At 53.3% G+C, this 26,981-nt stretch overlaps 2 protein-coding genes and 13 non-coding genes across 15 annotated transcripts in view; 7 read left to right on the top strand and 8 right to left on the bottom strand.

The window, feature by feature from the left end:
- The first annotated feature begins 1,646 nt into the window (after positions 1-1,646).
- On the top strand, positions 1,647-1,719 carry TRNAV-AAC (transfer RNA valine (anticodon AAC)). The gene has a single exon. It is a non-coding gene; the product is annotated as a tRNA-Val (tRNA).
- A 675-nt stretch (positions 1,720-2,394) lies between these two features.
- Positions 2,395-2,467, bottom strand: TRNAV-AAC (transfer RNA valine (anticodon AAC)). The gene has a single exon. It is a non-coding gene; the product is annotated as a tRNA-Val (tRNA).
- Positions 2,468-2,625: 158 nt separating this feature from the next.
- TRNAA-AGC (transfer RNA alanine (anticodon AGC)) lies at positions 2,626-2,698 on the top strand. The gene has a single exon. It is a non-coding gene; the product is annotated as a tRNA-Ala (tRNA).
- Positions 2,699-4,351: 1,653 nt separating this feature from the next.
- On the bottom strand, positions 4,352-4,424 carry TRNAA-AGC (transfer RNA alanine (anticodon AGC)). Its single transcript has one exon. It is a non-coding gene; the product is annotated as a tRNA-Ala (tRNA).
- Positions 4,425-5,781: 1,357 nt separating this feature from the next.
- TRNAV-AAC (transfer RNA valine (anticodon AAC)) lies at positions 5,782-5,854 on the bottom strand. Its single transcript has one exon. It is a non-coding gene; the product is annotated as a tRNA-Val (tRNA).
- Positions 5,855-6,011: 157 nt separating this feature from the next.
- On the top strand, positions 6,012-6,084 carry TRNAA-AGC (transfer RNA alanine (anticodon AGC)). The gene has a single exon. It is a non-coding gene; the product is annotated as a tRNA-Ala (tRNA).
- Positions 6,085-6,467: 383 nt separating this feature from the next.
- TRNAA-AGC (transfer RNA alanine (anticodon AGC)) lies at positions 6,468-6,540 on the bottom strand. Its single transcript has one exon. It is a non-coding gene; the product is annotated as a tRNA-Ala (tRNA).
- Positions 6,541-8,872: 2,332 nt separating this feature from the next.
- TRNAV-GAC (transfer RNA valine (anticodon GAC)) lies at positions 8,873-8,945 on the bottom strand. Its single transcript has one exon. It is a non-coding gene; the product is annotated as a tRNA-Val (tRNA).
- A 158-nt stretch (positions 8,946-9,103) lies between these two features.
- TRNAA-AGC (transfer RNA alanine (anticodon AGC)) lies at positions 9,104-9,176 on the top strand. Its single transcript has one exon. It is a non-coding gene; the product is annotated as a tRNA-Ala (tRNA).
- Positions 9,177-10,614: 1,438 nt separating this feature from the next.
- TRNAA-AGC (transfer RNA alanine (anticodon AGC)) lies at positions 10,615-10,687 on the bottom strand. The gene has a single exon. It is a non-coding gene; the product is annotated as a tRNA-Ala (tRNA).
- A 2,430-nt stretch (positions 10,688-13,117) lies between these two features.
- On the top strand, positions 13,118-21,752 carry LOC119106134 (aladin). The gene is made up of 8 exons (XM_037229732.1): positions 13,118-13,125; positions 14,990-15,149; positions 15,574-15,743; positions 16,392-16,516; positions 17,338-17,449; positions 19,931-20,059; positions 20,727-20,811; positions 21,293-21,752. The coding sequence occupies exons 1-8, from the start codon at positions 13,118-13,120 to the stop codon at positions 21,467-21,469; spliced, it is 966 nt and encodes a 321-aa protein (XP_037085627.1). The 3' UTR covers positions 21,470-21,752.
- On the bottom strand, positions 13,498-13,570 carry TRNAA-AGC (transfer RNA alanine (anticodon AGC)). Its single transcript has one exon. It is a non-coding gene; the product is annotated as a tRNA-Ala (tRNA).
- Positions 14,412-14,484, bottom strand: TRNAV-AAC (transfer RNA valine (anticodon AAC)). Its single transcript has one exon. It is a non-coding gene; the product is annotated as a tRNA-Val (tRNA).
- Positions 14,643-14,715, top strand: TRNAA-AGC (transfer RNA alanine (anticodon AGC)). The gene has a single exon. It is a non-coding gene; the product is annotated as a tRNA-Ala (tRNA).
- Positions 21,753-22,078: 326 nt separating the features above from the next.
- LOC119106133 (uncharacterized) overlaps positions 22,079-26,981 on the top strand; it is a 55,583-nt gene continuing 50,680 nt past the window's right edge. The window contains exons 1-2 of the mRNA XM_037229730.1: positions 22,079-22,156; positions 23,654-24,099. Of these exons, the coding sequence (XP_037085625.1) occupies positions 23,705-24,099 (395 nt within the window). The 5' untranslated portion in view covers positions 22,079-22,156; positions 23,654-23,704. The remainder of the gene's footprint in view (positions 22,157-23,653; positions 24,100-26,981) is intronic.

The raw sequence follows: 26,981 nt of genomic DNA, 5'->3' as shown, positions 1-26,981 counted from the left end.
TTGAAGGGAAACTTTAAAAAACAAAAGTGAAAAACATGATAAGTCAAGGAAGCAAAAGCCATCAAGGTCAAACCTATCAGGGCCCATGGAGCAAATAAGTTTAAACTAACTTTCGGCTGCCCAAGCGGAGACTCACTCCGGACCAAATGCTGGGTACTCGGCGCCCTTCGCGCAGCCACGACGCCTGTCCACCTATCCCTTCCAAGTATTGGTTTCAACCTCCCGATACCTTTTACTAAGTTCGATCCCTGGGCAGCAACGTTGGCTGCAAGTCAAAACAACTGATGGATAAAGTACGTATGCATCAGATGCGTCCGCGATTGTTTGTAAGCAAACGGACGTGATGTATAAATTTATTATGACAGAAGTACTTAGGAAGGGTTTTTCTTACGATATAAAATGAGGATGGGAAATGCTGCTAGTGACAAAAGTGCATCAGGACAAAATTTCGTATGAAAAAGTTCCTGTACATGATGTCCATACGCAAATGTTCGTAACAAATTGAACGTACGGAGCTGTTCGCAACGTGTAAGATGATTTCAACAAATTTGCATGCGCAAAAGGTCATGAACGATATAGGCGTAGTAACGGTGGTCCGGGGGTGCACCCCCAATTTTCAAGAATGCTAAACATTAAGCCTCTGACGATGCATGGAGAGAATTGACTTTGAAATGGTGGATGATACTTCTGTGGGTAATGTCCCAGGACAGATCGACCACCAGGACAACAAATTCGAAACTGAAGGCGACGTTTTGGAGCTGCCGGGTATCGATCCCTGTACCTATCACATGCTAAGTGAGCGCTCTACCACTTCAGTTACAGCCCCACTGATGGTCACACTTGATGTGAGAAATTGGAAATGAGCCCGCTGACGCAGCCGTAAAACGTGCATCACATGCACCGTGTACGCGCAGATTGCCTCTTCCAGCCCGACATTTTTATCCAGCCATTTTACCTTTCTTGCAGCACAAGTGGCAGCTCTGTAGGAACAATGACAAAAATAGCAAATTGAAACATATAAAATCCGAACTGGGCCCGTGGTCTTCCAGCTTCCGTGATTCGAGGCAAGCAGAAGTTGTGCTTTGCAGGCTGCGTATTGGCCATACGTACGAAACCCACCGGTATTTGTCGTGTGTGGTGAGAGACCCCGATGCCCTCGTTGCCCTGCTTTTCTGACGGTAGACCACGTAATTAAGCTATGTCCACATTTCGCCCGGGAGCGGTTGCTTTACTTTGGGCGAAATGCTACCTCCCTTACGCTCCGGTCCCTTACCATCGTGAGGAATTATCTGCCCATGGTTGTCATAGTCTCCGGGACGACGCTCCGGTCCCTTACCCCTATTCTTGGTAATCACTCTCAACTTCTTGAAAATGGCCGACTGTTTTCATTCCTTGCAAAAATCGGATTTCGCCGCACATGTTTACCTCGGAACTAAATGACAACGTCATGGGCGCAATATGACATGCAGTCGGCGCGCCCAAAAACCCTAAATAACAACAACTTGATGTGAAAAGTTGGGCCGCCATGGCTGACCAACTGGTCAGCCTTCACTCGAGGTAGACCTGCCCTCGGAGAGCGGGTCATGTCGAGGTCAGTCGGTCGGCTCTTGTCTCCTGACCGGCCGGCTGGTCAGGCGTCATCAGGTGTTTCCGTGGTGTAGTGGTTATCACATCCGCCTAACACGCGGAAGGCCCCCGGTTCGATCCCGGGCGGAAACAGCGTTTAGTTTGTAGCAATGCTAGGCAGTGAGCAAGTCCAGCACGAATTATGAAGTGCAGGACGGTTTCATAGAATGCGATGCGATTGTCGAAGTCAAGGGGTTAGCCGACCCACCAGCCAGTAACATATGGCATGTCTCGTGACATAATAGAGACCGGGCTGCCGTCGGACAACGCTCGCTAATTGTCAATGTTTCAGCCATGGAGGGTGGTGTGATGTACATGCATGAGCATTGCTATCCAACTTACCCCCAGCTATGAATATATCAGGCGTCAGCTGAGTGTTTGAAGACCACAAATAAGTTGTTTCTGTTCGCTCGAGTGATCATCAGATAGCCATGTGCACATCACGAAAAGGGCTTCCAAAATCGGTTTAAAGATTTCATTTGCCACTGGCTTAGAACTTGTCGCTTCATTTTACGAAGCTACACCAACTTATTCGGCATGATTAGCGCGGTATGGAAATCGCCATCTCATTTACTTACAGGGTTGATGCCTTGAGTATGTCCATTCATTTATCACCCTTCCCAATCCACAGAATACGTGAAGTTTTGTGGCTGTTACAATTACCACTGTTCGTGGCGAGACGTGATGGTTATATCCCGCTCTTCTATATGCGCCTCTTCCTCTGGCGTTGACCTCGCGCAATAACTAGTGCTGCTGCCAACTAAACGCTGTTTCCGCCCGGGATCGAACCGGGGGCCTTCCGCGTGTTAGGCGGATGTGATAACCACTACACCACGGAAACGCCTGTTGCGGCCCGGGGAGCCGGCCGTTTCGGGGGCAGGGCCGACCGACTGACCTAGATATGACCAGCTCTCCGGGGGGCGGGTCCACCTCAAGTGAAGGCTGACCAGGCGGTCAGCCATGGCGCCACGACTGTTCACATCAGGTGTTATTATCACCGGGGCTGTAGCTCAAGTGGTAGAGCGCTCGCTTAGCATGTGAGAGGTACGGGGATCGATACCCCGCAGCTCCAGCGTGTGAGTTTTGGGCTTAACGTCCAGGGCTGGTCGGGACTTTGTCCAGTGTTCCATGTCCCAGCAAGTCCAAAAGGAGGATGTATCGTTTCCACGCTGCTCTGGTGACCTGCTAAATGGATCACTAAAATGGATAAAGGTGAAAGTTGGATAAATATAAATATAAATATTGGAAAGATAAAGCGAATGAAAGTCGAGGGGAAACGCTTGAAAACAGAAGCAAAATGTAAAAGTCAAGAAAGCAAACGCAAGGTCAAGTTCAGGCATTGGCGCGCTCTGGGAGCGTCAAATTCGTCGACAGAGACATCGTCAGGTGGAGAGATAAACGGGGACCACAACATGCTCGGCGGGTGATGCCTTTTATTGTAATCCTCTAGCCAGCGCCGTCCCAGGATCATCTTGCACTACCTCAGGTTTTCCGAGTTCATTTGCTGGCCGTCTAAGACCGTTTATGTTAATGCATTGCGAACTTCGGCTTGTCATGATATGTTCTGTAACCTTATGCAGTTGCCACCGTCCACCACCATCTCGTACCCTCCGCTTTCCCCAGTCGACATGATGTGACCGCGCAGTGTCCACTCCCACGCGTGGTACCAAGGATGGAGTTCTGTATTCGAACATGCAATGCACATGTTCATGCGAGCTGTAGACGAGTATTTTAACAAAAATTCCCCCCCCCCCCTCATCCCATTCCCTTCGTCGCAGACGAATTTGTGCGCGCAAGCTTTGTGTTACTGTGTGTACTTCCGTCAGATACCGAACTTCGAACTTTTCGTCACGTGCTTTCGTGAAAAGAACGTAACCTTCGACTAACATTTGCTCCCGAATATTGGCGTGCAAACAATTGTTCATGGCCTTTTTCCATAAGGACGTTTGCCCATAGAAACATTTCGTTAAAAACTCCAGACGAACATTTTACCATATGATCTTTATATCCAAGGAACAATTGCTATACAAACAATTGCTTTATGTTCTTCTCTGTACGTACGTTAGTTGCCAGCCTAGCAACGCTATGTTATTCTGTTAAGATAAAACCTAGTGAGCCAACAGTGTGCAGAGGACAGTGAGAGTAAACCATCCGCCATGGGTCATGCATCCACATGGGCACATGTAGCAGCGTTGTATCGCTGTCCCGGACATGTGTACTTGCAGGAGGATTCCTTGAATTTGCAGTTAGGAGATCAATGAACGCAAGGCACACACAGCCGTTAATGTGAGAACCAAAACTCGCTGAACTTGGCGCTTGGACGTGGAAGAAATTCGAAGAAATCAAGCGTTTTGAAGGCAACTCTCCAACAGGCCAAATGCCAAAAAGTCGAGGCGATACAAGTCAGATGAGCCAAACGTCAACGGAGATCATAAGTCAAATGGCTAAGAGCAAAGCAGGCTGAAAGTCAAAGTTTAGCGTAATAGCTTTACTTTAATCCAGTTTAGCTTGTGGTTACGTTATGGTTGCTGTGTAAAACCGACACCGAGGTTGTCAACCTTGTGCAAGGAATGCTAGGTTGAAAACCCCCGATGGCCTGAGGGCATCTGGCACATGTGACAGCACTGTGTCTCCCTTTTCGGATGTGTAGGTTTGCAGGGATGCGGAGCGATGGAGTAAGTTACAAGCGTTTCTGCATGAAATATGACGTCAAAAGGTCACGTTTTGGAGCTGCGGGGTATCGATCCCCGTACCTCTCACATGCTAAGCGAGCGCTCTACCACTTGAGCTACAGCCCCGGTGATAGTCACATCCGATGTGAAAAGTTGGGGCGCCGTCGCAGACCCACTGGTCAGCCTTCACTTAAAGGTGGACCCGGAGAGCTGGTCATGCCTGGGTCAGGCGGTCGGCCCCTGTCTCCCGACCGGCCGGCTCGTCAGGCGTGTGTTTCCGTGGTATAGTTGTTATCACATCCGGTTAACGCGCGGAAGGCCCCTGGTTCGATCACGGGCGGAAACATCGTCTTGGGTGGTATCGCCACTAGAGTTATTGAGCATTCCTATCGCGAATGATGCAGAACAGGGTGGGTAATGGAAATGGCACGGTGATTGCCCACATGGATAAGGCATGCTGCACAGGAAGGATTGGCTGCCCCGCCAGCTGGCAACATCTGGCATATCTCATAAGTTGTCACAACGCAGCTCATACCGTACTGCCGTCGGACAATGTTCGCTAACTGTCGACGTTGCAGTCATCTAGGATGACGTCACGTACATGTGCATAGCTATCCAACTTACTCCCGGCCGAAGGCGATGAGTCTATCACACGTCAGCTAAGCGACTGAAGACCTTAAATGAGTTTCTGTTAGTTCGAATTATTTCCCCATGTAGCGTATGCACGTCACGGAAATGGCTTGTAACGTAGCTACAAAGACTTCATTTTGTTACTTTTCCCCCCACGGCCTCAACATTTGCTTAAAGCTGTCGCTTCAATTTACGGATCTGCGCCAGTGTGAACGGGGTGATCAGGGTGCGACGGAAATCACCAATCCCTACCCCTACGATGGCATCGACATCGTAGGGATAGGGATGGGATATCGATCGGATAGCTGGCGCTCTCCCATAGATGTCCACCTACGTGGCATCGACAATCCCTACGGGTTGTCGATGCTTGATTTAGACTTGCAGCGAGGGCCGTTCGGGACTTGGTCCAGTTATTTCGTACCCCTGCATGTCCAAAACCAGGATATATCGCTGCCAAATGTGGCCATTAAAAACCGGCCAAACGGAATACGACAACAAATCGGAAATGTAAAAGCCGGGTGGATTAAGTTGAAAGGATACGTTAAAAACAGACGTGGACTCCACACATAACTCAATAAAGCAAAAGTCAGCACTGTAACTCGATGGCCCAAGACTGGTTGGCATGTGTAGCAGCACTCCAACGCCAATCCCTACGGGTTGTCGATGCCACGAGCAAGCCCATCCATCTGCCATTCTTGCTAAGCCAAAGAATGCATCAATTTGTGTTGCCGCTACATGTGTCCATCCTTCACAATGCAAGCTGCCGGTTACATCCCGCGCGGATCTGTCTGCTGTGGACGTGTGCCTTGCTCTGCCTTGCATAATAACTGCAGCGTTGCTACAAACTAAACGCTGTTTCCGCCCGGGATCGAACCGGGGGCCTTCCGCGTGTTAGGCGGATGTGATAACCACTACACCACGGAAACGTCTCATGATGCATGACGAGCCGGCCGGTCGGGAGACATGGCCCACTGACTGACCTAGATATGACCAGCTCTCCGGGGGCGGGCCCACCTCAAATGAAGGCTGACCAGTCGGTCAGCCATGGCGTCCCAGCTTTTGACATCAGATGGGAATATCAACGGGGCTGTAGCTCAAGTGGTAGAGCGCTCGCTTAGCATGTGAGAGGTACGGGGATCGATACCCCGCAGCTCCAGAGCGTGAGTTTTGAACCTCACATTTAAAGGACGGACGCTTGTAATTTCATCCATCTCTGATTACCTCCCACAAAACCTGTTCACAAAAAAACAAGTCCGAAAAGAGGGAGTGCTGCTACACATGCCAGCCGGTCTTGGGCCATCGAGTGACATTGCTGACTTTCGCTTTATTGAGTTATGCGTGCAGTTCACTTCTATTTTTAACGTTTCCCCGTCAACCTAATCACCTGACTTATATTTCTGATTTGTTGTCGTATTCCGTTTGGCCGGTTTGTAACGGTCTCAGTTGGCAGCGATATGTCCTGGTTTTGGACATGCAGGGGTACGAAATAACTGAACTAAGTCCCGAACGGCCCTCGCTGCAAGTCTAAAACTCACGTTTTGGAGCTGCGGGGTATCGATCCCCGTACCTCTCACATGCTAAGCGAGCGCTCTACCACTTGAGCTACAGCCCCGGTGATATCCACATTTGACGTCAAAAGTTGAGACGCCATGGCTGACCGACTGGTCAGCATTCACTCCAGATAGACCCGGTGAGCTGGTCATGCCTGGGTCAGTCGGTCGGCTCCTGTCTCCCGAGCGGCCGGCTCGTCAGCGGTTGGCGGATGATTCCGTGGTGTAGTGGTTATCACATCCGCCTAACACGCGGAAGGCTCCCGGCTGGATCCCGGGCGAAAAAAAACAACACTTATTTGGCAGCAACGCCAAATTGACTTGGTAAGGTAAGGGCAACTCAAGATGATTCAGGGGTAGGCAGGTGTGGGTGACAGGTAACCGGCCCGGTCTGGCAGGTGAGAGTTTGCACTACACGATTGCACTATTGTCTGTGGAACGTGTGACAGCGTTGTAACTTTGTAGATGGATTTGCAGGGGTTTGATTTCGACTTGTGGGGTTGAGAAATCCCCCATACATGTGCCCACTATGTCTGGGGTATCGTTCCCGCGAGCAAGTTCACTCGTTTTGCGCAAGTCTTAGCGATTACGTGGCCATTACTTCGTAACTTAAGGCGCCAGCTTCAGACAAGTGTCGGAGCAGGAGAAAAGGTGGCAAACGAATAGCGACAATTTTTGTATCCATGTTGAATAGCCATTCCTTAAAGGGTGCATACGTTACCGGCGTTACCATTCCAACGAAGAGGGACAGCTTTTTATGATGCATTCGGTCGCCAAGTGACGTCTGATATACACATCGCCGTCGCCCACGATAGACCGAGGATAAGTTGGATAGTCATGCTCTGCACACACTACTGAGCATGTGTTTGGAGCGGTGATGACCGGTCCCGGGAACATTTTGGCCTCTATCCACTTGGCCCGCTAAGAGGTTAGGAGTGGGGCCCCCCGGATAGAGTCAGCTGTTGACGTGGCCGCTGTATGTCGCAAGCGTCCGCGTAACGTAAAGTGAAAACTCATAGCTTGGAGCTGCGGGGTTATCGATCCCCGTACCTCTCACATGCTAAGCGAAGCGCTCTACCACTTGAGCTACAGCCCCGGTGATATTCACATCTGAGGTGAAAAGTTGAGGACGTCCGGCTGACCGACTGGATGGCCTCACTTGAGGTGGGCCCGCCCACGGAGAGTCTGGTCATGTCTAGGGTCAGTCGGTCAGGCCCCATGTCTCCCGAACAGCTGGCTCGTCAGTCTACCTGCCAGGGTAGGTGTTTCGCGTTGGTGTAGTGGTTATCACATCCGCCTAACACGCGGAAGGCCCCCGGTTCGATCCCGGGCGGAAACAGCGTTTAGTTGGAGGCAGCGACCAGGGCTGTCATGCCAGGTTCGGACCGGCAACAGTAGACAGTTCAGGATAGGGTGTAAGCATCCGATTGCACGGCGAACCGAGGGTGCGTGTAGCAGCGCTACGGTCAAATCCCTTAATATGTGGATTCACGTGGATCCCTACAGTTTGAAGTGTAATTATTTGGGTCTTAAGTGATTGCGAACCGATGGACTTCACACTCGCTGTTGAAGAGAGGAGGCCCTTGTTCTAGATAAGAAGGCACTCGTTATATATGAGAGGGCCCTGCCCTGGAACAGGGTGTCAATTGATGTGTCAGGTAGCTCGTGCTCAGGATCTGGCGGCCCTGTTCTGGCGCCAGCGTCGCTTCGCTGGGTTGAGAGTCTGTAATTTGTAAAGGAGCTCGCCACCGCTCCACCTTTGTGCGACCTGTAAATGTGACAGATCTTGGTTCATCTTTACCCTGACTCGCATGTTTCTGCCTCTCCGCAAATATCCCTTTCATTTATTAGCGACAACCACATCATACGTGCTTGAACCGGAGACGCACTGGGTTGTGTCATAGAAGGATACGGGATAGACTGGCGTGAGCCGTTGTTTTTATTTATGATATAATTTTGCATCATACACGTCAGACGGATATGGGCCGGCACATGTGTTGGCTCGTCCCCTTCAGGAAGCGATACCGGTGTGCTCCAGATGGCTTGAGCGTTCAGGTCCCTGCCTGGAAAAGAACTAAGGCTTGCAGCTTATGCGTCTACGAACTTAGCCCCCCGAGGTCCAGCTAATTTGAAATCAATCTCTGTCTCCAGTTATCAAAGGTTTGGCTACCCGGCAACTCGAAATAACCCAAATCACCGCGAACAGCAATTTTGCTGCTTTTGACGACTTAAATCCGCCAAATCAACAAACACGCCCACTTGTCGACGTAACTTGAAGGTGTGGGTGAGTTGTCACGTTTTAGGGATTATTACTTGCTGTGTGTTAAGTTTTTACGAGATCCCTAGAGATTTCCAGGTAATTGACGAGATTCCTAGAGATTTCCAGGTAACTGATGTTTCCGCCCGGGATCGAACCGGGGGCCTTCCGCGCGTCAGGCGGATGTAATAACCACTACACCACGGAGACACTCCATGATGCCCGAGGAGCCAGCTGGTCGGGAGACAGGAGCCGACCGACTGACCTCGACATGACCATCTCTCTGGGGACGGGCTCACCTCAAGTGAAGGCTGAACAGTCGGTCAGCCATGGCGTCTCAATTATTCTCATCAGATGTGAATATCACCGGGGCTGTAGCTCAAGTGGTAGAGCGCTCGCTTAGCATGTGAGAGGTACGGGGATCGATACCCCGCAGCTCCAGAGCGGTGAACTAAGATTTTCATGTTAATGGATGTGTGTCACTTACGTTCATTGATTTCCCACCCCGTAAATGCAAAGAATTAACCTACGCATACGCGTATCCACAACAGACGATAAAGCGCTGCACGTTTTCTAATGGTGCGGTCGGACGGTTCGACCTCACCCTGCTCTGCATGCTGTTAACATGCTAGGTGCTATCTCAACATGATAAACTTAGCTTTGCTGGGTTGAAAAAGCGTACGTATAGAAAAAGTACGCGTTGCAGCGGGTTATAAACTAAGGCTTTTGTACCTGCTCTTATAAACGTACGTACTCGTATAAACGTACATACGCACGTTTGGATAAAGTATATGGGTTATGAAGTTTGCAACGGCAAAATTCGGCAAAAAAACTGCAAAAAAGTACGCACGTGTAAATTTTGCACGGTGAAACGCTCGTCGGGAAGCAAGGTTGAAACAAATGCTCCTCCGCGCGCAAGTTTTAATGGAAAGGGACCGTGAAAAATTGTTTGGAAGCAAATATTGGCGGCATATGATAGTGAAGGGTGACGTTCGTTTAGGAAAAGCACGTAAAGAAAAGGCTCGAATTTCATTATCTGATATAGAAATACAAAGCTGGGATGTAGATATCCATCCTTGGTAGCAGGCGTCGGATAAGGGCGGCAAGCGAATGAACTCTGAATCCAGGTGGTAGGGGTGAGATCCAGCTAATTTGAAATCAGTCTCTGCCTCCAGTTATCAAACGTCTAGCTTTTTGGCAACAAAAAAACAACACAAATCATTGCGAACAGCAATTTTGCTGCTTTTCACGACTTAAATCCGTCATATCAACAAAACACGACCGTTTGTATAGGTAACTTGAAGGTGTAAGCGAGCCCGGCGCATTGTGTGTTGTGTGTATTGGGTTGCAAAATAAAGCTTGCATAACCGCTCTTCGTTTGGATAAAGTACATGATTTATTCAGTTTGTAACGGACCGATTCGTGTAGAAAAGTACGCACATGTATAGGCAACTTATCTTATTCTTATTTTTGCCACAAGCAATTTCAAGTCACAATTCAACCCCCCAGAAGTGCCCATCCAGCCACAGCCCCGGCGATATTCGCATCTGATGTGAAAAGTTGAGACGCTATGGCCGACCGACCGGTTAGCGTTCACTTGAGTTGAGCCCGCCCCCGGGATGGTAGTCATGTCTGGGTTAGTCAGTCGGCCCCTGTCTCCCGGCCGGCTCTCTAGGATTATCGTAAAAAACTGAACACACAGCAAGTAATAATTTGTCAAAGAAGTCACAACTCACTCTCCCTTTTATCGTATTCCGTTTGGTCGGTTACCGAAGTCCTCATTGTGGCAGAGCTTTAACTACGCTTTGGATATGCAGGGGTATGAAATGATTGGACAAAGTCCCGATCGCTTTTCGATGTTGGCCCAAAACTCACACGCTGGAGCTGCGGGGTATCGATCCCCGTACCTCTCACATGCTAAGCGAGCGCTCTACCACTTGAGCTACAGCCCCGGTGATATTCACACCTGATGTGAAAAGTTGGGGCGCCATGCCTGACCGACTGGTCAGCCTGCACTTCATGTGGACCCGCCCCCGGAGAGCTTGTCATATCTAGGTCTGTCGGTCGCTCCTGTCTTCCGACCGGTTGGTTCATTATTAATTATTGGGCGTTTCCGTGGTGTAGTGGTTATCACATCCGCCTAACACGGTTCGATCCCGGGCGGAAACAAGGTTTAGATAGTGGCAATGACAGGGCTATTATGTCACGTTGGCAACAGATGAGTCAACAGTAGACAGGTCAGGGTATGATGTAAGCACCACATGACACGATGAATACTGGAGGGGCTCAGGTGATGGGACCATGTGTCAGCGCCGATATATCACGTGGCTCGCGCTCAGGGATTCGTTTTGGCATCAAGGTCGCTTCGTTGGGTTGAGAGTCTGTAATTCGTAAAAGAGCTCGTCACCGTTCCACCTTTGCGTGACCTGTAAATGTGACAGATGTGCTTGGTCTTCACCCTGATTCACGTGTTTCTTCCCCCTCCTCAAAGTACCCTGTAATTTAGTCGCGACAACCACACGATACGTGTTCGAACCGGAAGCGCTTCGGTTCGGTTCAGAGCAGAATGCCTGGCAGACCGACATGAGCCGTTGTTTTAATCGACAAGTATATTATTTTGCGTCATGCACCCTAGACGGATTGCGCCGGCACATCAGTTGGCTGGTCCCCGTCAGAAAACGAGACCGGTGTGCTCCAGATGGCTTGAACGGCTAGGTCCTTGCCTAGAAAGGAGCTAGGGCATGCGATACGTTAACCACCGTAGCCCTTTAGATCCAGCTAATTTGAAATCAATCTCTGCCTCCAGCTATCAAACGTCTAGTTGCTGGGCAACTCGAAATAACGCAAATCATTGCGAACAGCAAGTTTGCTGCTTTTCACGACTTAAATCCGTAAAATCAACAAAACACGCCCGCTTGTATAGGTAACTTGAAGGTGTAGGCGAGTTGTCACTTCTTTGAAGAGTTATGACTTGCTGGGTGTTAAGTTTTTACGATAATCCTAGAGAGTCGGTCGTGAGACAGGAGTCAGCGTTGCATGGGGTTGTAAAGTAAAGCTTGCATAGCCGCTCTTCCGGTGGATAAAGTACATGGTTTACTCAGTTTGTAACGGCAAGATTCGTATAGAAAAGTACGCGCATGTAAGTTTCTGATAGTGAAACGCTCGTCGGGAGACAGGTTTGAAACCGGAATAATCCTCCGCGCAAAAGTTTGAATGGAAAAGGGCCGTGACGAATTGTTTGGAAGAACATATTGGGGGCATATGATAGTCAAGGGGGATGTTCGTTTAAGACAAGCGCGTAAGGAAAAACACTTATTTCGATATCTGGTGGTAAGTGTACGAAGTTTGTTTGCAAATGTCCGTCATGCATGAAGTTCGTCCGCAGATGCGTATTACAAGCTGGGATGTAGATCTCCATCCTTGGTGCCAGGCGTCGGCTATGGGGTCTAAGGCGGCCAGCGAATGAACCCGGAATCAAGTGAGGCGGCACAAAGTGCCCGGGGATGGCGTTAACTGGAGGATAAGGATAAATGACAGGTCCACTGCATGGCACCCGCCAAGCGTGTTGTGATCCCCATTTATTTCTCGTCCTAACGATGTCTCTGTCGACTCTGACACCCCCCCGCGCGCCACTGACGCCAGCTGACGGACGCGGGCAGGAGCCAGCTCGATTGTGGTAGACGGCAGGCAAAGGCGCGAATGACACCCAGTAAATATTGCTAGTATGAAGTGAACCGTAGTCCAGAGAAATCAGTGCACCAGCTGGATCCGCTTTGATGCACCTCCTTTTATAAGCACCTTGTTTGCACCGGACCCGACATTGCACGAGAGAATCAGTTTTGAACTGTACGGTGGCTACAGCTGGACAACGGTCACTTGAATTCATACCTTAGGTTATTCCCGGAAGCCAAATTTCAGCGAAATTGGAGAGCTGATGGTGAATGAGTTTGAAGTCCTGGTGGTCGATCAGTCTTTCAGTATTCCCTATAGCAGTATCATCCACCATTCCGAGGTCAATTCTGTCTCTGCAACGTCATGTAGGCTTAACGGTCTGTATAGTTGGAAAATAGGTTCACACCCGTCCCTACATCACCGTTCCTACGGGTCTGCTACTCACGGAAAATGAGGTTACACTCACGGACCCCCGTTCCTACGGCTCTGCCGCATACGGACGTTTCGATACGTACATCTGACATACGAACTTGATACCTTGCGTGCATGACTTATGAACAACCGCGGACGGACGCAATGCTTAGGTTCTTTTTCCATACGTTCTTTTGTCATAAACCAACGTTGCATCCCGGTGACGGAACTTCGCTCAAGGCATTGGGAGGCTGCTAGCAATACTCGGAAGGGAGAGGGCCTTCCTCCCTCATACTGAAATGGACAGGTGAGTTCCAGCATACAACCTAATGGGACAAGCAGGCGTCGTGACTGTGTGGATGGCGCCGAGTGCCCAGGATTTGGCCCGGAGTGAGCCTCCGTTTGGGCTGCCGAGAGTTAGTTTTGACTTATTTGCTCCAGGAACTCATCGTCCCCATGACTTTGAAAGCTGTTGCTTTCTTTATTTTTACATTTCGCTTCTTTAATCTTTCTCTTCAACTTTAATTCACCTGACTTATCATCTTCCTTTTGCCGCATTCCGTTTGGTCGTGTACCAAAATCCTCATGTGGCAGAGCTTTATCTTCCCTTTGGATATGCAGGGGTATGAAGTGACTGGACAAAGTCCCGATCGGTTTATGGAGCGTAAAATCCATGGTTTGGAGCTGCGGGGTATCGATCCCCGTACCTCTCACATGCTAAGCGAGCGCTCTACCACTTGAGCTACAGCCCCGGTGATAGTTACATCTGAGGTGAAAATTTGTGGCGCCATGGCTGACCGACTGGTCAGCCTCCACGTGAGGTGGACTCGCCCCCCGGAGAGCTGGTCATGTCTAGGTCAGTCGGTCGGCTCTGTCTCCCGACAGGCCGGCTCGTCAGGCATTATGAGATGTTTCCGTGGTGTAGTGGTTCTTTCGATCCCGGGCGGAAACTGTATGATGGAGTTACGGCCCATCTGGCAGAGTTTTGCAACGCTAATTCCATGGTGTCTCCCGCATTGTCGCAGCATGGCCTTGATATAAAACAACGGGTCTAAGGAGGTGTTAGATTGATTCCTGCGACCTGATTTGAAACGTCATGGATCAACATGCAAGATCTGGCAAGGCATGTTCTCTGTGTCCCTAGCTTGCTTAATTTTCGTGATGTTGGGAGAGGGACTGGCTGGCTGGCTGGCTGGCTGGCTGGCTGGCTGGCTGGCTGGCTGGCTGGCTGGCTGGCTGGCTGGCTGGCTGGCTGGCTGGCTGGCTGGCTGGCTGGCTGGCTGGCCGGCCGGCCGGGTAGCTGGGTAGGTGGGTAGGTGGGTGAGCGGGGATCTGATATCCCGTCTCGTAGGGCGAAGACGAAAAATCTCCAGCAGAGAGTTTATCATCAAGTTTATCGATTCCGTACCTCAATCAACGCACATCGAAAGACGGGAATTCATATACATCCACATGTCAAGGAGCTTCGTTGCGGCGCTGCAGCCCGTGGTTCACTGTCAATCGGGTGTTTGCATCTTGGCCTGATTTGTCTGCTGTTGACTCAGCTGGAGTTAACTTTGCCTAGTAACCGTGGCGTTGCCACCAACATAACAATGTTTCCGCCCGGGATCGAACCGGGGGCCTTCCGCGTGTTAGGCGGATGTGATAACCACTACACCACGGAAACACCTGACGGTGGCATACGAGCCGGCGGCTTCGGAGACAGGGGCCGACCAACTGACCTAAATATAACCGGCTCTCCAGGGGCGGGTCCATCTTAAGTGAAGGCTGACCAGTCGGTCAGCCATGGCGCCCCAACTTTTCACACCAGGTGGGACTATCACCGGGGCTGTAGCTCAAGTGGTAGAGCGCTCGCTTAGCATGTGAGAGGTACGGGGATCGATACCCCGCAGCTCCAACCCATTGTTTTCACGCTTCACATCAAAAACCGGCCGGGGCTTTGTCCACTCCTCCCCGCCGGTGTCTGTGCCGCCGTCTCACACCCGAGTCTGTCCGGTAGGCCCCACTCCGCCCCGCCGGTGTCTGTGCCGCCGTCTCACACCCGAGTCTGTGCGGCAGGCCCACTCCTCGCTGTTGGCTGTGCCGCCGCCTCACACCTGAGTCTGTCCGGCAGGCCCCACTCTGCCCGCCGCTGTCTGTGCCGTCGTCTCACACCCGAGTCTGTCCGGCAGGCCCCACTCCTCCTCGCTGTTGGCTGTGGCGTGCGAGCGGTGCGTGCTGGTCTGGACCGTGGAGCCGAGCTCGGTCATCACCAGACCGTCGGGCACCTGCGCCCAGACGCTGGCGGCGCCCGGCCACGCGCCCGTCACCTCGGTCCGCTGGAGTCCGCTGGTGAGCTGCGCCGAGTGCGCCGAGGCGTGGCGGGCGCGCCACGCAAGGACGCTGTGTGTGGTGGGCGATAGAGCCGTCCTCTGCTGGGATCGACACTGACCTTGAGGGATGGACATCCTCTGCTGGGATGGACACTTCGATGCTGGTGCCAGTTTGGAGCGGTGTGTAATGATTTGGAGCTCCAATGGCGACGACGGTGCCCCGGTGCTGTGTTGTGCCCTCTGTCAGGGAGACCTACTGATGTCGGCCAGTCCCAGTGACGATGCTCTGCTGCTGTGCTGTGTCATCTGTCGGGGACCTGCTGATGTCGGCCAGTCCCAGTGACGGTGCCCCGATGCTGTGTTGTGTCCTCTGTCAGGGAGACCTGCTGATGTCGGCCAGTCCCAGTGACGGTGCCCCGATGCTGTGTTGTGTCCTCCGTCAGGGAGACCTGCTGATGTCGGCCAGTCCCAGTGACGGCGCTCTGCTGCTGTGGAGCGTGGCGGAGGAGTCTCACGTGCCGCTGAAGCGGCTGTGGCGCGCCGGCCACACCCTCTGCCGTTGGAGTCCCGACGCCAGCCGAGTCTTCACCGCCACCACGGGGCCCACCTTCAGGTCAGCGGTCGGACACGCCGGCGCCGCCGCTCAGCGTAGGGGCAGCGAGCGTGAGCGGCTTACGTCACATGTGGTAGATGAAGGGAGTCGCGTGGTGGGCCCTGGCGGCTTGCAGCATGACCCGGGAAGGGCCGTTCGCCTGCCTTTTGTTGCTGCACTCGTGTTGTCGACCGAGTTACCTGGTTCATTTGTTGATTTTGCGGCTAGTCAGTGATGGACTGTGACGATTGGAGCTCGGTAGCATCTGCGTCCTTTGATATGGATGTAATAAAAACAGTCGCGTCTTCTCTCCTTCTACGTTCGGAGTGTTGGCTTTCGGACGCGGTGTGATGCCTCCGACGTGGTCTTTCTCGCGCTTAGCCTCATCCCGACGCCATCAGGCGCCTCCTACCCGTCCACACGCCTGGCCCGTCCACACGCGATCAGGCGCCTCCTTCCCGTCCACACGCCATCAGGCGCCTCCTTCCCGTCCACACGCCATCAGGCGCCTCCTTCCCGTCCACACGCCTGGCCCGTCCACACGCCTGTCGTCCTACGCAAGCCGTGTCCATCGGCCACCAGACCCGGTACCCGTCCCGCCGGCGGTCGGGTGCCGGCACCAGCGGCGGCCCCGCGCGGTCTCCCGCACCGATCTCTCTCCGCCGGCAGGGTGTGGGAGACGGGCCGGTGGACGGACGAGCGGTGGCGCTGCGCGACTGCCGGCGGCCCGGTCAGCGCCGCCTGCTGGTCACCGGACGGCCGCGTCGCCCTCTTCGTCACGTCGGCCGAGCCTGGTGAGGCGCCGGCGGCCGCCGCGGCTCGGAGGCGGTGCCGCACGCGGGCGTGGGTGGCTCTCGGGCTCAGTGTCACGCGGGGCCTGACGGGGAGCGGCGCAGTCCCGTCAGATGTGTGTGTGTGGCGCTGTGGTGCTCGGTGGGGCCTGACCGGGAGCGGCGCAGTCCCGTCAGATGTGTGTGTGTGGCGCTGTGGTGCTCGGTGGGGCCTGACCGGGAGCGACGCAGTCTCGTCAGATGTGTGTGTGTGGCGCTGTGATGCTCGGTGGGCCTGACCGGGAGCGGCGGAGTCTCGTCAAATGTGTGGCGCTGTGATGCTCGGTGGGGCCTGATTGGGAGCGGCTCAGTCTCATCAGATGTGTGTGTGTGTGTGTGGCGCTGTGATGCTCGGTGGGGCCTGACGGGGAGCGGCGCAGTCCCGTCAGATGTGTGTGTGTGGCGCTGTGGTGCTCGGTGGGGCCTGACCGGGAGCGGCTCAGTCCCGTCAGATGTGCGTGTGTGTGGCGCTGTGGTGCTCGGTGGGGCCTGACCGGGAGCGGCGGAGTCTCGTCAAATGTGTGTGTGTGGCGCGGCGCTGTGGCGCTCGGTGCAACCTGACCCGATTCATCGGCGGGAGACCTGTGCTGCCAGCTGCGCCACTGCCATCTGGTGACCGCAGTGGCGGCGCCCACCCCTCCCATCTTAAGGGGACTGCAGATCCCGACGCGTTTGGCGTCACCAGCTGCCTGTTGAAGGGATAGCTGACTTCGTTATGGTCCACCCAGCGAAGATGTCAATGAGTCTGAGGTGTGCGGGTGACCGAGGATCTGCTGCTGTTTCAGTGGTGTATTCGCTCTCCTTCATGCCCGTTCTGCTGATGGAGTCGGCACCCAAGCCTGTTCCGGTCATTGACCTCACTGCCCGTCGCCTGGACCACGGAAAGGAGATGATCCAGTGAGCACCACACCCGGCCGATGTGTCTTGACTTCTCTTAAGCTGTGTTCGTATGGGTGCTTTCTCTCATACATGTTCTCTACTAGAAAACGCACAATGCAGCACCGCTTTGGCGAAGATTATGTTTTATGGTGATATTTTTACCAAGTAGGCGGGAATCTTTTCGCTCTTCATTTTCAATTTTTCAGTAAGTATTGCCCTCTGTGGATGGCTCGTTGAAGCCCCTTGATGCGTTATCTTAGCACGGATTTCGTACGGCCAATGGCGCAGGCAAGGGAGGGGGGGGGGGTGACACAGGAGACGTGCCCCTTTAGATATCAGTCAGAGTGTCTCTTTCACCGATTGGGAACCCCTGGGATAATAGACATGCCCCTGAGATGTCAGTCAGAGTGTCTCTTTCACCGATTGGGAGCCCCTGGGATAATAGACATGTCCCTGAGATGTCAGTCAGAGTGTCTCTTTCACCGATTGGGAACCCCTGGGATAATAGACATGCCCCTGAGATGTCAGTCAGAGTGTCTCTTTCACCGATTGGGAGCCCCTGGGATAATAGACATGCCCCTGAGATGTCAGTCAGAGTGTCTCTTTCACCGATTGGAAACCCCTGGGATAATGCGGACCCCTATTTCTGCCAGAGACCACCAACGCGGAAAAATCGGCTCCTTCCCGGCCTGAGCAGCTGTGGGGGCTCATTTCCCAAGGAGGAACGAGGCCGGGGTCCGCGATTTGAATTAGTCGGGGCTCCTACAACAGCGAGGGGCGTTGCGACGGTCAGCGCCTTACAGGGAGCAGGCCCCGTGTCGGCCACTGGTCCCAAGTCGGCCAGGGTAGCATTTGCTGAACAGGGACAGGACTTCGAATGTCAGGTGCCCCTTGCGTTGGTAGGGACCCTCTGTCAATGCGGGGAGACGTGAAAGTTTATGAATGAGAGTCCACAATGAGACAATGGAAAGGCCTCGTGTCAGTCAGCCCCCCCCCCCCCCCCAGTACCGAATGAGGGGGGGGGGGGGCTTCACCCCATTTCAACCAAGGACCCATGGATCCGGACTGGAGTCTGCCGATTATTGGACCACGTGTGGCAATGACGGGTCGTGGTGCGTCAATGAAGGCTCCTGCGTCGCTTTGGGGCTAACCGCCCGGGCCAGAGGACCTTTCGCGTCAGGAAGGGAACCAACGTATAATGTATCTTTGTAAGGGCCGCTGGGTTAGGCCGGTGGCCCCGCCCCCGTGTCGCCAGAATGGCAGCTATTTGCCACCACGCGCTGGGACGGAATGGCCCTTCAACGCCTGGCCGGGAACGATAATGTGCCCCTGGTGTTCTACCCACTGGGCCCCTTGCTCGGAAAGGGTAAGGGATGTCATAAGTATGCAATACGGTGGCTCGACATGAGGTTAAAAATAAAGAATGGTCGAACCATAGTTGTCTGAAGACGTCCGTCCTTTTCAGAATGGGCTTGTGAAACAAATAACAAAAAGTTCTGAACCTGCACGTTTGCAATCTTAGGAGAAAATGGCTGTGGTGGGAATGCAGTTTCCGGAAAGCCGAACGGCGTTGGTCGCTGCAGACATCAGGCGGTGGGCATCGGACATCTGTAGAGATGTTATCTTATAGTTCTCCGAATTTAAACAGCAGTTCGTGGTGTAGTAAATGCCAATCCGCTTCTTTTATCACACTGGAAGTGGTACCGGCGAAGTCTACGCGATTACTACCTTTTAAACGTACGAATTGGTGTCTAAAAGCATTCAAAGAGGCTTATTTCAGAGCGTCATCATTTCCGTCTGCTCGTTTGTCGTCTTTTAGTGTTAACCGCAAATCTGACGCTTTGAAGCCAACGGGGACTTCAACGCAGAACATCGGGGTTCTTGTGTGCAAGACTTGCGAGCGCGCATGTTGAAAACTGTGTTACAGAATTTGTACCACTTACGATTCTGACTGAAGGTTGAACATTCCCAGACGAGCATGACTTGGTCATATTAATGCAAGTTTTTTTACTCCATTTCAATGCACAACTTACGTTTGCGGGGCCCATAGTATTTCTGTACAGCACAGGGAAATTAGGTCAAAGCCGTATTCTATCGGTTTAGAAGGGGCTCACCGAATCATTGCAGAATTAAAAGCGCTGGCGGATTATTCCATGTGGTGATTTGACGCCCGCTTGCTTGAGTTTATTGTCTTCAAAATATAAACAGAATGACATTTTCCGATGCTTTCTGGCTTTCATTTCAACAATAGACGGCCAAAATGACAAGACGATAACGAAAATCAGTTCTCTTCGAAACCAAGTGGACTGTATGCAGCGACTATTTCGGGGAAGGGGTGGCTTTTGTCATCAGTGTGCTCCTTGCCAACCCTGTGCCCCCCGTTACCAAGGCTGCGGCTGCGCCGCTGCGTGCGGCCTGTTTGCCGCGTGTCCGGTCGGCCGGCGCCAGGGGATACCGGCCGGCGTGCTGCCGTGTGACCGGCGTGCCCGCCGTCCCCAGCGTCGGCGGCGAGGTCAGCGGCCTGACCTGGGACAGCACCGGGCGGCGGCTGGCCGTCTCGTTCGTCGACAGTGACGCCGTGGCCGTGTTCTCCACCGAGCTGCATCCGCACCTCAGGATCGCCGCCTGGTACGGCACGTGGCGCCGCCGCATCGCGGCGTCTTGTGGTGACCTCCTGGCTGGCAGCCCCGACCTGCACACTGTGTCTTACGGTCGGTTTATGCGGCGGAGGCTAGATTAGTGGAAGAGATTGTCCACTCGTGTGGAGGGTTGCCTCCTGTTTCTTTCCGTAACGCGCCATCATCTCGATTTCTGAATCTTAAAACGGCACGGTTAGCTGCGAAAAGATGTTTCATGTTGTATTTGTGAAACTTTGTCTCCCAAGCCGGGGGCAAATGTTGACCAGCTGGTTCCCCTTAGCACGTTGCCATCACGCGAAGCACTCACGTAAGTTAGATAAGCTGTCCACGTGTGCCGTCTGCCAGGTTCGTACGCTCGTGATACGGACACCCCATGGTCGGCCTGGATTTGGGGAGACGGTTTGGCCCTGCTCGGACGGCGTCCAGGTCTGCACCCTTCACATGTCCCGTCCGTGTTCAGCGGCCTGATCCGCGGCCTGCGCCCCTTCACACGTCCTGTCTGCATTTAGCAGCCTGATCCGCGGCCTGCGCCCCTTGACATGTTCTGCCCGTGTTCAGCGGCCTGATCCACGGTGTGTGCCCCTTCACACGTCCTGTCTGTATTCAGCGGCCTGATCCGCGGTATGCGCCCCTTCACACGTCCTGTCTGTGTTCAGCGGCCTGATCCGCGGCCTGAAGGACGAGTACCCGGTGGCCGTCGAGTTCCAGATGAACCTGCAGGACACTACCAGCCTCTGCGTGGTAAGCTTCCTAGTCGATTTGGCGACTTAGGTCGGTGCCGGATTCGATTTTGGCTCGGCCGTTTTTTTTGTAGGTGGCATAGTTGCTGATCACCTTGATCTCACTGAACGCTTTGATGGCTTATCTGAAGGACATCGCGTCGGACGATGAATGCCGTGCGCCGGCCCGGTTCGTGCCTGGCCGTGTTTGGGAGACCCACCCGCGCTGTTGCCGCCGCACCTGTCCTCAGCTCCCAAGCCTGGGCTTCATTAAACGGGCTACGCCTTTTAGCACGCGTCGCCACAACCACAGGTGGTAAGTCAGCTGTGCTTAAAAGCCACAAGTCAGCGAATTAAAAAAGTGTTGATAATAGCGCAAACAACGTTGAATGTATAGAAGTACAAGTGGAGACGTCTGGTGATCTTGCTATGCTGTGCTCTGCTGTAAATCATGCCGCGCTGTACGTGGGTGTCCGCCTCACGGCTATACCGCCGCTCCGCAGGCGTGGTCGAGCGGACGCATCCAGCACGTGCCGATGCTGGTGCCGGCGTCGGCCGCCGGCGGCCTGCTGGAGAGCAGCGCCCTCTCGGCCTCGGTGGCCGCCAGCCCGGGCCGCTCGCTCGGCGACGCGTCCCTGCTGCGCTCGCCCGTCCAGCTGTTCTCTGTCGACTCGCCGTGACGCCCCGGCCGGCTCAGGTCACGGTCGGGGGTGGGCTTGGTGGGGCACCCGGCGGGACCTTTGTGGACGGTGCTTCGGGGCTGGACGCCGGGCGAAGGGGCGCCAGACGTCACGAGGATGTGAGGGCTCTGTCTACCGGCTTCCACGTGCGGCTGAGATGCCTTCTGAGAGGTGGAGCTGACTGCATTCGACGCTGTCCTCCTGCCATCCAGTGCAGCGTGCCGATGGCCAGCGCAGGGACCTATCAGTGAAGACTATTTTTACAGTGTTGGGCCGATGGTTACTAAAATAAACTGTGGTTGTGATGGCTGCGTGTTTTGTGTGACCTCTGCTGGCGGTGCGACGCCGCACCACACCAGCGTTACCCTAGCCGGCGCACTCGTGCCGGAATGGCCGTCTTCGCCGCCGGCCGGCTCGACTCCGATAAGTCGGGCGCCGCTCGAGATAAGTCGGTGTATGCGGCAGCGCGCCCCGGCCGCGGGCGACGTCTCCCCACTGTCACGCCGTCCGTGCGCGGGAGCCCGCCGTCGCAGGAGGCCTCGCGCGAGCCGGAGCGGACCGGCGGCCCCCGACGGGACCTGGGCGGAGGGACAGGCAGCCGGGCGGGGATCGACGCCCTGCGGGGGTGCCAGGAGGTTCGGCGTGGGTCGCGGTGACCGCCGGAGTCACCCTCCAGTGTGCTGCCAGGTGAGGTGCGGGGTGTCGTCTGACGTCAGAGGTCGTCTCGGTGGAGGTTGCGTAGGGCAGTTGTGGCTGGAAGGGTTCATGGAGTGTCATGATCAAGAACATTGCTAATGCCGTCGTTCCTGGGCGTGTCTTTTCATGTCATCTCGTGTGGATCGGGCCTTTCGTTCTGTCTTCCGCCTGATGGCACAGAGTGATCAGCTGTTTTTTTTTTATCGGCAGTTGTCTGATAGGATCCTCTGGGAATTTGTGGTGAACTTTTTTTATTTTAACGAATAGCATGTTTGCCAACATCGATCGTCAGGCGGAGCGTCCGTCCGTGCCGTCTTGTCAAGAGGGGGCCAGGGAGTTCAAGCCAAATCCCGGTAGCAGTTGCAGATTATCCAGAAATGGTGTCCGAATCGTCTCCAGTGCTGGGCACCAGTGCGTTTGCTGTATTGGTACTGCAGGCACGCTCCGTGCACATTCGGCTCAGGCGCCATCGAAATGTGGGCTGAAATAGGGTCATCAAATGACGCAACAAGAAAAGGGACAAGGTTGGGATTTTGGGCTATCGGGTAATGATAATTCAAGCAGTCTTTTATTGGGAGCAATCGCCAGTATTCGATGCGAGCATATCTTCCTGATACCAACTATTGCTGCCAATGAAAGACTGCGCCGGACCATTGGCGATTGCTCGTAGACCTATCAGAGTTCACTCCTGCTTGGTAAGTGCACAGGTGGCAGATTCGTGCTGATAAGACACCAGCACAGTCACGTGGATTGATCCTGTCACTCAAGTTGATACCATCACTGCAGTGAGTCAAAATTCAGGATTAAGAGTGAAAAATGCCATGTTTGTTAAACGATGTCGGTCTCACGGTTCTGTACCTTCCGCAATTTCTGTCTCACTCATGGACATATCTGATTTCCCACGTCTTTCTGTCTCCTGCGGTGCTTTGGCGAAGACGCTTCAGTTAACGCGGCATATTTTGTCGGGGCGATTTGGACGCACTATCGTTCAAGAGCTACTATTCAATCCATTGCATCCCAACTGAAATGTTTGTTGACAGCGCAATTTGTTTGCCTGTCGGGGGCGTGACTATTGCGGCGATAGTAAAGCTGTCCTGATAGCTTGAACAAGGACACCGACTGAATTTCGATAGCTTCTGTCTGGGTCTCTGTTGAATGTTTCGACTTTTGGTGTCCTGAGATCTAGAAGATGTGAATTATTCCGCGGAACACACTAGCTCCAACGCAAGTTTTGTGTAGCCCCGCGCTCCCCATAGCACTACAGATGAAGAGTGGGTGTAAGGCTGGTCCCCTTGGACGTATCCACATTAGATGTAAGCGATTACGATACCAGTCATCCAGCGTGCGAGTCTCACTGCTTTATATGCCCCGTTAGAACGTCCTTTGTGCCTCGTTTTACTACGCTGTTGTCTCTATCGAGCCTCTGACGTGAAGACCAACGTGTGTGCAGATTCTAGGAGCCTGGTAACAACGTTGTGTCTTCGGCAGACCGGGCCCGTGCGGACATCAGCGACGGTGTCACCCGACAGCGAAGGCGCGATGGAGAAAGGACTGTCGAAGGCCCAGGGACCAAGTGGGGGACACCCTCTGGAAGTCCTGCCTTCCCTGAATAGAGGAATTTCGGAGGGAGCCAAATCATCGGATGAAAGACCGACGAAGTATGTGAAACTTGCGCGCGAAGGACGTCCAGAGGAAGAGAGAACGCAAGTAGTAAGCGCTGAGGAAGAAGCCGTTGACTTGGCTGAGCAAGCTTCAGGGGACGGCACCGGCCAGGCTGTGCTGCCAGATGGGGCGGTGTTGCTAGATCTGGGGGTGCCGCCGAGTGAGGTGGTACGGTTGGACCTCTCAGATCTGGCCGAGGATGAGGCGGAGACCATCCTGGGAGTACTCGGCAAGGACTCCGTGTTCCGCGCGGAGGAAAAGGGACGCATCGAGTGAGTACTATTCCAGCCTGATCGGTGTTCTGTGCTGTAACAAATTATCCGAATCTTTTCTAATGGGGGCATTTCTGGGGAGGTCCTGCCCAGACACACGCTATGAAGTAATTGTTGAGGCTTAACCCATACCATTCGGTCGTGCAATTCCAGGTCAGCGTCTGAATTTGGTGGCAAAAGTTTATTGTGCCGCAATGCTGGGCACGGCTTGTCCTGCTCTCTGACGTCACCTGACCTTTCGCGCGGCCGCCGCTACGGGCCACAAACCATATCTGTCAAAATAGCGAGCGCCTAAAGCGGCTCGAACCCACCCCACCATGGGTGGATGAACTGAAATGCAAGCCCAGCATCAAACCACAAACGCCCGATATCAACCCCGTGGTTACGTTCGTGGGAAGTTTTGCGTGATCACGCACCTCCCAGTATAATTGCTAACGTCTGTTCTCACGCAATTCGGGGGTGAAGGTAGTACGCACTGTGCGAAGCTGCTATCGCGCATGCACATGAATTATTTCGCCTTTGAGGTTCCGCGCAACATTGATGTGTTAAGCGTGGAGGTGGTAGCTGGGAGGTTCATGTCCGAGTCTGTTACCGAACCCGTTCATATTGAGGCTTAGCTTGAATTGTGGTGCACAACGTCTATATCCTTTCGGTCCAGTGGAATTATCCGTATCCTGTACAAACGTCGAAACAGCATGATTCCGCCGCTGAAATGTTATGTAACCATCCCCATTTATAGGACTGTTCAGCAGCGTGCGCAGGGTTTTGCAGTGGCAAACACAACTTAAGATGCTTAGCTGAAAACCCCTTTATCGGGCCACAAGCCCGCGCAATTTCTTCCATGGCATATCAACACGTCGCATGTTTTCAATCTACTTATTTGTATGCGCGTATCTTGAGTTATAAAGCACTGTAATTCACTTACATGTATATTCATCCTTGTACGAATTTGAATGGGGAGGGGGTCGGGAGAAGGCTCGTGCCCACGGTGCCCCCTTGATTACGCCCTCGGGGTTATTGATGAGGGGACATGACGACCGCGGGGGAGACGTGGCAACGCGCTTCAACGACAAATTTTACCTTGGAGAAAGGCGTGGTTGTAACCACTTGGGAGGGTGGGCGTTGGGAGGTGGGAGGGGGCTGGAGAACACGTCCCCCGTCACAAAGTGTGATTTCCTTCCCTCCAATTTTATGTTTAACGTAATACTTCTCGCGTTTTTCCATTTAAGATGAAATTTTCAGGCTAGGTTATCCCCAGATTTCAGTGTCATTCTTCCACTCCTGATTTGCCCCACAAACTCAAGGACACGGTCACACCTATGGGAGAGAGGCGTCTTTTTTCGATTAGTCCTTGGTTGTTAAGTGAACGTTGGAGCGTTGTTTCCACTCCGAAAGCGTAGTGTACTCGCACGTACGCTCCAGCCTTTGTCGGACCTCCCAATGGATGCATTCTATCTGGCCTCATTAGGCTGCAGTGGCGTGAGCCCAAGACCGCATACGGTCTCACGCTTATGCTAATGTGGGCGTATTACATACCCCGCACCGGCCGTAACTGTCCATGCGAACGTAGCCTTGTACTTTATACCACGAGTCGCGCGCGCTGCCGCCTTCCACGACATCGCAGCGGTGGTAATAGCAATGAACACATGTCAGTCTCGGGCCAATGAGAAAGGCTGCGTTCTGAATTCAGCAAGTTGATGGTGGAATTCAATAAGTTGATGGGTTGAAGCACGGGCCCTCCGATGAGGGCGCGGAAGCTACCGGAGAGGAGTGGGGCGGGCCTCCCTCCACGCCCCTGAGTTTGACACAGGTGGCGCTGGTGCGCGTGTGCGATGCCGAATTCATCGGCTTCTGAACAGCATCCCGCCCCACGGGGTCAGTAGCCAGGAGCAGCAGCGAAGCAAGCTCGCGTGCAGAAGTTCTGTACCACTTCACTGCGTGGGGAGCCTGCAGAAGCCCTGTACCACTTCAAGTAGCTGTGAAGTGGTACTTATAAGATGCTCGCCATGTGTGTTAAAAACAGTTTCTTTCCTTGTGTTTCCCGGCGCATTTTTCCCCCCCAGCGCACTGCATACTGCTTTTTGGGAGGGGCGAGTCTCTTGAGAGCCGATGATTTTCGATAACATTTTTCACACCATCACTTGAGAGTTGATAATTCTCCATAACACCCTGACGAATAAATCCACGAGTGGGGCAAGGAATGCAATTATGCGGTCGGATTGGCTCGGGCTTTTCGCAATGAGTTACGTATGATTAGTACCCAAGAACTCCATGCGAGACGTCGTATGCATTACTTTTAGAAACAGACTGTGAACCCTGAGTCGTTATCCAGTAATGCGAGTTGTATGAAACTAAGAATGTAATTTAGACATGGTCGGGGCCATGGCACATTGGGAGGCTCCAGTAGCCTGAGAAGTATGATCATGTGAAAGGGACATTGGAGGTGTGCTGGAAGCTCTCTCAAGTTGGCGCGACTATAGGCATTATTTTGACTGCTTCTTTCCAGTCATCACCTTTATGGGGTTAATGCTAGATTATAAGGGGGTTGATGGCTCAGCCCCCCACCCTCGGCCATCATCTTCACACCATCACGTGAAAGGGACATTCGTGGGGCATTGGAAGCTCTCTCAAGTTGACGGGACTATGTGCATGTTAGCTACTTCCTTCCAGTCAACACTTTTATAGAGCTAATGCTAGATTTAAGGGAGCTGGGGCCGGCCTCCTCAGTCCCCCCCCCCCTCCCCTCCCCCGGTCCCATTGGTTTCCGCTCCTCTGGGACGTTTTCACCTAAATATAACCGATATTTAAATGCAGGACACGTACGTCGCAAGGCAGCCTTGTCCGAATTGAAATATGAAGTCCGCTTTCCAAAAGTCGTCCCC

This window comes from Pollicipes pollicipes, unplaced genomic scaffold, assembly GCF_011947565.3.
Source record: "Pollicipes pollicipes isolate AB1234 unplaced genomic scaffold, Ppol_2.1 Scaffold_6138;HRSCAF=7277_pilon_pilon_pilon, whole genome shotgun sequence".
Classification (NCBI taxonomy): Eukaryota; Metazoa; Arthropoda; class Thecostraca; order Pollicipedomorpha; family Pollicipedidae; genus Pollicipes; species Pollicipes pollicipes.
The sequence above is the reverse complement of the archived record's forward strand: the minus strand, read 5'-3'. Positions and strand labels throughout refer to the sequence as shown.